Consider the following 9,038-nt stretch of genomic DNA (forward strand, 5'->3'; position numbering starts at 1 on the left):
ATCAGCAGGCGCCCCCCGCCCGGCCCGCCCCGTCCCCCTCTGGTGACAGAAAGTCGGCCCAGCAGATGAGGAAGTGGCAGGCAGGCCGGCCCTGGGGACTTCTGTGTTGCCCTGCTCCCTCCGAGCCCGCCGCTGCTGCCCGCCCGGCCCCCGCTGGTGAGTGCGGCCCTTCCACGCGCGGGCCGTCCACGTGCCCGGGCGCCCTGCCCGCCCTGCCCGCCCTGCCCTGCCCTGCCCGTGGGCGAGGCGGTTCCAGGGACCGTGGGTGGGAGGTCCCAGCTCTCCGGGGCGGGCCTGGCCGGCCGCCTCCCTCCGCTCCCGGCCCCTATTTGCTCAAACCTAGGCCTTCTCTCACCACCTCCCGACCCTCCCTCTGCGCCTCCTACCCTCCTTCTCCCCCTCCCTCTCCTCGCTCGGGCTCTTCTCCTCCTCTTTCCCCTCCCCCGGCCCCTGCCTGTCTCCTTTTCCCCTTCCATCCGTCTTCAAGGGAGCACCCGCCTGGTTCCCCTCCTGGGACACACCCGGCGCTCCTCAAGCTTGGGGACAGGTCATTTCCAGAGCCTCGAGCCGCTCCTGACCTCCAGGGTGCATGAGTGTCTGTGGAGGGCGAACTCGAGGAGGTGGTTGAGAGAGCGGGAGAGATAACCAGCTGGCAGGCTCCCGGGTCGGGGAGGAGGAACTGTGTGTGCGTGTGCGAGCACAGGCCTGTGCCAGGTAGGCCCCGCCACGGAAGAGGCGACCCGTGAGATCGGATGGTGAATGAATGAATGGGGATTGTCATCCGTGGGAGAGATCTGCGTGCATGACCGAAGGCAGGTGTGTCTCAATGTGGTGTGGGTGATTTTATGTTCACTCACTTCTAAGTGCGGTGTTTGAGTTTATGTCTGTGACCACACCGATCTGTGACTCACGTACGTGTGAGTAAATCTGCATGTAGGCCCGAGGGTGTGAGCATGAACACTTGCACATGGTAACGCAGGACCAGCGAAGGAGGCCGTGTGAGTGTTTGGGGCATGTTGCCCGCGTGAGTGGAATCAGGAGTGGGTCTGAGCATCAGAAACTGTGCGTGTCAGAGTCCACGGAGGCTTGTTTGGGTGGTGTGTCAGAGGACGGTGTGTGGGCTCCGCGTGACCGTGAACACCTGTGTGCTCCTGCTCACCGCGGGTCAGCCTGTCGGTGGTGGTGGAGAGAGCTGTGTGGGAGGGAGGGCTCAGAGACCGACCGTGGCGGGGTGTGGTTGGGGGTCAACCCAGAGGCTGGGGGAGTACCTGAGATGTGTGCCCAGCTGAGTGTGCGAGGGGCACGCCGATGGCCTGGGTGGATGTGTCAGGAGGTGAAACGGACATTCTTCACTAAGCGCCTGCACGGCTTGTTCTCTTGATAGAGGGAACCGGGCACACCTGGGTCAGGCGGCTCGCCGCCGAGCATCTCCTGCCCTGGCCGTGAGGGGAGTGCCTTGTCCCTCTGGGACAGCCTCGGCATCCCTGGCCCTCCTGGGTCTGGGCCCAGGCTTTCGTGTCCCAGTGTGCCCTCCCCCGACATTCCTTCGGGTTCTGAGGGGGAGAGGGCCTAGTTCATTAGGACCCTCCCTAAGGGAGGGGAAGATTCCTGAGACCTCCTCCACTCACCCACCTCCTCACATGCCACTGGCTTCCCTGCCCCTCCCAGGGAGAGAAGGGCGACCGTACCCATTCCGAAGCAGGGCAAACCGAGAATTTATGGCTAGATCAGGAGAGGATGCTGGGTATGGGTTTTCAACAGCTCTCTTTGGGCCAAGGCTAGGGCTGGGCTGGAGGTTTCTGGCTCAAAACTAAGCTAGAGCCTTAGCTCATCTGGCCGTCCGGGGTGGGTGGGTGGGTGGTGAGTCCCATGCTTTCCTCTTGGCTTTCCCAATCCTGGTGGGTCCTGCTCCTCCAGGCCCTGACCTGTGGCCTGGACCCACCCTCCACCCCATGCGCAGTGCAGCGGGGGCGGGTGGAGGGCGGGGCGCTCCCAGATCTAGTCAGACAGGTGGAGCCGCCGGGGCAGGAGTCTCAAAGGGCCAGGCTCCGGAGAGGAAGGGCTGGAGGGGAGTGCCGGAGAGGAGGGGAGCAGGGAGCGGAGAGCGGAGACGGAGTCGCGGGAGGTGAGGGACCAGGAGGGCCAAGGAGAGGAGGGAGTATGGGGGGGGGGGATCGTCCCGGGAGCCGAGCATCCCGAAAGTGGATTGGGAGGATCCCCGGGGAGAAAAAAGACCCAGAGCTGGAGAAGTGGGAGACTGGCGGGCAAGGCACAGGCAGTCACTCTGGAGAGGAAAGGTGAGCTTCTCCGGAGAGCGCGGCAACGGAGAGCTCCTGTGGAGGGAGAGGGGGAGTGAGGTCGGTGGGAAGAATCTCGGTGGTGGAGCCGAGAGGGAGGGAGGGGAGGTGTGGAGGGGCGGGAAGCTGCCTCCTACCCCCGACCCCCAGCAATTCCTTCCCTCACCCTTCTGGCCTTTCTGCACGGAGGTGTCAGGAGTTGTCTGGTCTGGTCTGTGTCCTGTCGGGGGATCAGGGGTGGGATGGAGGCACCCAGCCCTGATACCCACCGCCCTCACCTCCCCAGAGTTCCATAGCCAGGATGGAGGCGGTCGTGAACTTGTACCAGGAGATGATGAAGTATGCAGGTAAGCTGCTGTCCTCCCTCCTGCCCCAGGATCCCTGGATCTGGGGCTGTCTCCTAGTGGAGAGTCCCTAGGGACTCCCTGACCCTCTGTGACCCGACCCCACCCCTGTCCACCTGGTGGGGCCCCTTCGGACCCCGTGACTCCTCCTGACTCCTGGACCCTTATTCACAGATCCTCGGCTCCAGGGCTACCCTCTGATGGGGTCCCCCCTGCTAATGACCTCCATCCTCCTGACCTACGTGTACTTCGTTCTCTCACTTGGGCCTCGCATCATGGCCAATCGGAAGCCCTTCCAGCTCCGGGGCTTCATGATTGTCTACAACTTCTCACTGGTGGCGCTCTCCCTCTACATTGTCTATGAGGTGGGCCCCTGGGATGCCCAGGTTTTAATTCCTGCTGGCAAGATGAGGGGCAGGCTTTGAGGTCAGGTCAGAGCATGACATCTCCTTTCCAGAGAGGCTCAGATCCATTGCTTTAGCTAGATAGCTGGAGGGACTGGGCGGGGTGGGCCTCTGGTGGTCTAATCCACACCCCTTCCTAGTTCTTGATGTCTGGCTGGTTGAGTACCTACACCTGGCGCTGCGATCCTGTAGACTATTCCAACAGCCCGGAGGCACTAAGGGTAAGCAGGGGCGGCCGGGGTGGGGGGGGGGGGCGGGGGGTACTGGTGCTAGGTTATAAGCACCCTGGGGATAGCAGTTTGGGTGTGACCTGGGCTCATGGGCCAGTTCTGAGACGTTTCTGGAGTAGTGTGGGGGTCCTAAGGCTGTCTGACCTCTTGCAGATGGTTCGAGTGGCCTGGCTCTTCCTCTTCTCCAAGTTCATCGAGCTGATGGACACGGTGAGTGGTTACAGGAGATACGAGGACCTGGTGGGGAGAAAGCAGAGACCCTGGCTCTGAAACCCATTTCCCTACTCTTCTTAGGTGATCTTTATTCTCCGGAAAAAAGATGGACAGGTGACCTTCCTCCATGTCTTCCACCACTCCGTGCTTCCCTGGAGCTGGTGGTGGGGGGTAAAGATTGCCCCGGGTGAGTGCTGAAGGCCACGGTGGAGGGGAGAGGGGCAGGCACTGAGGACCAGCTGCTGGCCTCTCCTGACCCTGCTCCTTGTCCCGACAGGAGGAATGGGCTCTTTCCACGCCATGATCAACTCCTCGGTGCATGTCGTCATGTACCTGTACTACGGGTTGTCCGCCCTGGGCCCTGTGGCTCAGCCCTACCTGTGGTGGAAAAAGCACATGACAGCCATCCAGCTGGTGAGGGGCCGAGCTGGAGCCACCCTCCCCCCTTTATTCATCCTGCCTCCCCTTTGACCCCAGGCCTCCGCATTCAGCCTTTCCCTATCCTGCCCCTGTTCATCTGACCCTGGCCTTCTCCCTTCTAGATCCAGTTCGTGCTGGTGTCGCTGCACATCTCCCAGTACTACTTCATGCCTAGCTGTGACTACCAGTACCCAGTCATCATCCACCTCATCTGGATGTACGGCACCATCTTCTTTGTGCTCTTCTCCAACTTCTGGTATCACTCCTATACCAAAGGCAAACGGCTGCCCCGTGTACTTCAAAACGGAGCTCCAGGTACCGCCAAAGTCAAGGCCAACTGAGAAACGTGGCCTAGCTAGGTGCCCACCTAAGTGCCTCAGGACTGCACCTTGGGCAGCATCTGACGTCCTCCCCGCCTACACCGGTGACCTGTGACCAGGGCCCTGTGTGGTCCGGACTGAGCAGGGGGCAGGCCCTCCCCTCCCCACAGCTGGCACACAGGGACCACGGCTTCCGTCGCTCACCCGCTTCTCCCAGCCAGCTCCGAGGACACGGCCGCACCACCCTCTGCCACTCCAGAGCCGGGGGCTCAAGGGTTGGGACACTCATCTTCCCCTCCCGGCCTTAAACTTGGGAGGGGAGCACTCAGGACTGGCCCCCACCAGGGTCTTGTGGCCTTTTTCCTCACACTGAAGAGGTCAGCAATAATCTGTCACTCTGGACCCATGACCCCTCCTCCTTCTCTAGCCCACACTGAAGCAGAAGCTTCTTGACCAAAGGTCAGAGTGGGTGGGGGGCCTGGGACTACAGCCTGTGGAGGCTGTTCACTCACTTAGGTCTTCATTAAAAGTGACAGAGGAAACCACCCAGGCTGCGTGTGTACATGTGTGAATGAAGAGGTGCCAGCCCTGTCTGCAAACAGGAGGGATGGTTCTGGCTCTGAGGACAGTGGACAGGAGCTCTGGGGAAGGCTGCTTGGACAGAGCTCATGCGAGGAGAAGAGAGGGAGACATGACTTTATTAGAAAAATAAAAAAGAAACAAAAACAAAAAACTGGGATAATGAGTTGGTCCTCAACGGATGCCTTGGTGGATGAGGCTGCTCTTGGCCGCGCTGGCCTTCTCCCGTTCCCGCCGCCGCGCAGGATCCAACTCAAAGCAGCGCCATAGCCGCAGGGTCTCATCTGCGGCTGCTGAGGCCACAGTGGCCCCGTCCGGGCTCATGGTCAGGCTGAGTACCCGGGCAGTGTGACCTGAGGCACGAGGAGGGAACAAATGAGTGCATGGGAGTATAGACACACCTCCAGCCGCCAGTGTGGAGGGCCACATTCCTTTTGTTTTTTAGAACACCTCTGAGACCATTCACATACCACAGAATTCTTCCCTTTAGAGTACACAATTGGTTGGTTTTTAGTATATTCACAAAGTTGTGCAACCCCATCACGACACTAATTGCACAATGTTTTCATCACTCCCTAAATAAAGTCTCTCCTCACCTCTCCCCTCCCCCCCAGCCCCCAGCAACCATCAATCTGTTTTCTTTCTTTGCATTTGCCTCTTTGGACATTTCATGTGATCAGCCACATGCAACATGTAGCCTTCTGTGTCTGGCTTGTCGCTTAGCACCTACCTTTAAGCTCAGCCACCTTGGCCATGGTTGGGTATTTCCAAATAACCAACTGGTTCTGGGCAAAGCCATGGCCAGAGATGAGCTCCTTGTAGTGGGGAGACCAGAGGATGGAGCACACCTGTGGAGAGGGGTTGAGGTGAGGGCACAACATAGAGCAACACTATCCAAATGAGACCTAAGTCCACTGGAGTATCAGGGGCCCCGCCAGGTGCCAGACTCGGACCCGAACCACCACAGTTCTTGAAATGGGCCTCCGCTGGGAAGAAGAGTGACCTCGAGGGGAGGGGACACATGTGAATGATCCTGAGGTAAAAATGCTATGTTTCGGGGGAGGGGGCGTCCTGCAGGACAGGGTGCGCCTTTGAGCCCAGGAAAAAAAAAAAAAGAAAAAGAAATGCTATGTTTCGGTGACTAGATGAAGAGACGATGAAAGATTCTAGGAAGTCTTGCAGATTCCTGAGTAGGTTCTAGCCCTCTCAAACAATATAAGAGGAACACATTTCAGAGAGACAAGAAGCGACAAACTTAATTTAGGACATATTAGGGCGTTGCCACCTACAGGACTGAGGTTGGAGTTAAGCCGCACATATCAGTGTGGTCCTGACCTCTTGAGCGAGAGTGAAGTCACAATTCTGGAAATCATCAGGGTATAGAATCGGCGAAGCCACTAGTGGGGACAGTTGCCCAAGGAAGACTAAACAGAGTAAGACTGCTTCTGGGAGGGAGAGGCTAGGTAAAAGACTACCTGGGATTGAGCATCCACGGCACTCAGGCAGGCCCCAGAGCAGACATTCCAGATGCGAATGTGTCGGTCACTGGTGCCCCCTCCAGTTGCCAGGACATTGGACTGCCACGGACACCAAGCTACAGCCTAGGTAGGATAAACGTGGAATCAGCAGGTACAGGGGCTAGACAAGGAGCTACTGGGGTCACAGGGTAATTCTGTCCAAAACTACCATCCCGTCTCCCAGGTTCCGGGTGAGGGTCTGCAGAGGACCCAACCCAGCCCCACTCTCACCTTGACTGCCCCTTGGTGCTGGGTGAATGTCTGCAGGGGCACCCAGCCACCCTCTCCAGGAGCACTAGGCCACACATTGACCAAGTTGTCGTTGCCACCGCTGGCCAAATGTCGTCCATCTGGGGCCCAGCGCAGTCCACACACCTCCTGGCTGTGGCCACTCAGTGTGGCCACATGGTGTTCTGCGACCCGAACATCATGGTGATGGATGTGGCCAGAACGTGAGCCACTGAGGGAAGGGAACGGAACGAGGGTCAGCGGCAGTGCCACACACTGCCAGCAGGACTGAGTTGCTTCAGTTCACAGGTGCATCTCTGGGGAGAGCTGGCAAAAATCAGACAGGTTTTGCAACAGACCAGCTAAAACCACACACCTGGACAAGATATAGCTGTTCCAGCACAGGGAGCTCACTCGGGCAGAATGACCGGTCATGTTTCGAAGCCGCTTCTGCTGCTGCACGTCCCACAGCTGGAGAGAGAAGGCTGCTAGGATCAGACACTGCGACGTGCCACTGGTGCCCACAGGGGCACTGCTGGTGTCCCACCCCGCTCCTGCCAGACAAGCCCCCTGGGTCTGTGCACCACAGGCCTGCGGCAGAGGGACGGGTCTCACCTGCACCTCAGCACTGCTGGTGCCCACAGCCAGGTAGTTGCCCTCCTTGATCCAGGCCACAGAAGATATGTACTCCCCAGGCTGCTCCATCTGCAGCAGCTGCAAGATGTCACCGGAGCTAGCACTCCACAAGTACACACTGTTGTCCAACGCCACAGCCAGCACATTCCCAGAGCTCCAGTCCACAAGGTTCAGGTCTGACAGAGCAGGGAAGGGGGACGGGGAGGGGGAGCATGAGCTTCCCCGTGTGCCCGGTGCCCAGGCCCTCTCCCTCCATCCAATGAATGGACAAGGGGAAGGCTGCACTCACAGTAGTCATTCCGGATTTCAGGGGCGTCCAGGATTCGGTCTGGCAGGGAGGGAATGTAACGGCAGGTCTTCCGGGTGGAGCCAGGCGTGGCCTTCTGGCTGTACAGCACTTTCAGTCTGTTCTGGTAACCTGTGGCAACCCAGCGGGCCCACACAGTGGGACAACGGGGTCCTCCCACGGCCCCTAGCCTGGAAGGTCAGATCAACACCTGCCCTCACCACAGTCTTAGGTGGGAGGAGCAGACTAAGGGTCGTGCTGACACCTCCCTCCCGGAAACAAGAACTTCAGGTCTTACCCTCTGGGGCATTCTGTGGTTTTCCACTGAGCCGCAGGATCTTGGCTTCCTCCACGTCAAAACCGTTCAGGTTCAGAGCCCAGGCTTTCTGATGTTCCTGGCACACAGGGTGGGCGTGAGGCAGGATGCATGGTCCAGGGTGCACGGGCTGGTGTTGGGCTCCAAATCCCTCTGGATCACGTACCTTCTTGGTGGGCGTGTGGCTCTCTTCAGGCTGGTTTTCCTTGCTCAGGAGGAAACTGGCCACCTCCATCTGGGAAGCACTGCGATGGGGGATGTAGCGGTCCCCGCCGGGTTTGCTGGGAGTGGTCTGAGCCTTGGAGCTGGACTTGCCTGGCGCGGGGAGAGGGAGGCCGAGAGTGGGAGCAGGCTCCTGGGGCGCTGTCGGCCGGCCCGCCTCCCTCCCCCGCGGCCCGCCGCACCCCACTGACCCGGAGTCCGGCCGGGGGTCCTGCCGGCGCTGTGGGACCGGTTGGCCGCCCGCATGGGCGAAGGCGCCGGGCCTGCGGCCTCCCTGGCCTTGCGCTGCCAGCGCGCGGGGGGCGCATTGGGGATGGGCGCGTCCAGCTGCAGCAGCGAGTGCAGGTCGCTCTCGAACACGAACTGCGCCATGGACGCGGTGCCCGCCGAGTCCTGGGGGAAGACGCGACCGCGCTCAGCCCGGGCCACCCCGGCCGCGCCCCGCCCGCGCCCCGCGACGGCCTCCCACCTGCAGCTCCCAGCGGGCTCCAATCGCCGACCGGCCTCCGCCGCGCCGGCCTGCGCTCCTTAAACTCTCCGCTCCGAGCACTCATTGGCTCCTTCAAAACCCAACCGTCGCAACCGTCGCCTTCGCCCATTGGCCTTTGACGGCACGGGAGGCGGGGCTTCCGGTGCGAGCCGCAGATCTCACGAGAATCCAGCCGCGGAGCGTGATTCGAAGGGCGAGAGGGTTAAGGCTGGTCCCCGGAGGCCCGGAGTCTGAAGGCGAGAGGGGCGGGGCCTAGGGGCCTGGGGGCGGGGCCGGGGCGGGGCCTGCGCCCTCCCGAGCCGCTTCCATTCATTCCTTCCCCGCGTCCGCCCTTCGCTCTTGAGGCCGGCCCGTGGGTGGTATTGATGCTACGGAAGTGCCGGAACTCGGTGGAGGGCCCCACAGCCCCGAGCCGTTCAGAGGAGGGAGAGGCGGCAGGTGGGCAGGGGCGGGGAAGTGGTTGGGCAGCTTAGGAGCGGAAAGAAGCCAGAGCTATTAGCTTGTTAGCTTGGTGCCTGCGGGAGCACTGCTAGGAA

At 60.6% G+C, this 9,038-nt stretch overlaps 2 protein-coding genes across 6 annotated transcripts; one reads left to right on the forward strand and one right to left on the reverse strand.

Annotated features, from left to right (window-relative positions):
• Positions 1 to 4,773, forward strand: ELOVL1 (ELOVL fatty acid elongase 1). Of its 5 annotated transcripts, none has more exons than XM_025420449.3 (8): positions 1 to 156; positions 2,584 to 2,644; positions 2,816 to 3,006; positions 3,186 to 3,266; positions 3,429 to 3,485; positions 3,570 to 3,675; positions 3,766 to 3,902; positions 4,031 to 4,773. In XM_025420449.3, the coding sequence occupies exons 2-8, from the start codon at positions 2,599 to 2,601 to the stop codon at positions 4,247 to 4,249; spliced, it is 837 nt and encodes a 278-aa protein (XP_025276234.1). In that variant the 5' UTR covers positions 1 to 156; positions 2,584 to 2,598; the 3' UTR covers positions 4,250 to 4,773. The 5 variants fall into 5 exon arrangements, with proteins under 5 accessions (XP_025276234.1, XP_035555097.1, XP_025276235.1 ...); XM_025420450.3 differs by lacking the exon at positions 1 to 156 and adding an exon at positions 324 to 714; XM_025420451.3 differs by lacking the exon at positions 1 to 156 and adding an exon at positions 1,946 to 2,125.
• A 135-nt stretch (positions 4,774 to 4,908) lies between these two features.
• Positions 4,909 to 8,609, reverse strand: CDC20 (cell division cycle 20). The gene is made up of 11 exons (XM_025420448.3): positions 8,482 to 8,609; positions 8,204 to 8,405; positions 7,957 to 8,105; positions 7,773 to 7,869; positions 7,478 to 7,606; positions 7,168 to 7,364; positions 6,929 to 7,023; positions 6,556 to 6,784; positions 6,283 to 6,408; positions 5,538 to 5,655; positions 4,909 to 5,160 (listed from the first exon to the last, which is right to left on the reverse strand). The coding sequence occupies exons 2-11, from the start codon at positions 8,382 to 8,384 to the stop codon at positions 4,982 to 4,984; spliced, it is 1,500 nt and encodes a 499-aa protein (XP_025276233.1). The 5' UTR covers positions 8,385 to 8,405; positions 8,482 to 8,609; the 3' UTR covers positions 4,909 to 4,981.
• Between the last annotated feature and the right edge of the window lie 429 nt (positions 8,610 to 9,038).

This window comes from Canis lupus, chromosome 15 (assembly GCF_003254725.2).
Source record: "Canis lupus dingo isolate Sandy chromosome 15, ASM325472v2, whole genome shotgun sequence".
Taxonomy (NCBI): domain Eukaryota; kingdom Metazoa; phylum Chordata; class Mammalia; order Carnivora; family Canidae; genus Canis; species Canis lupus.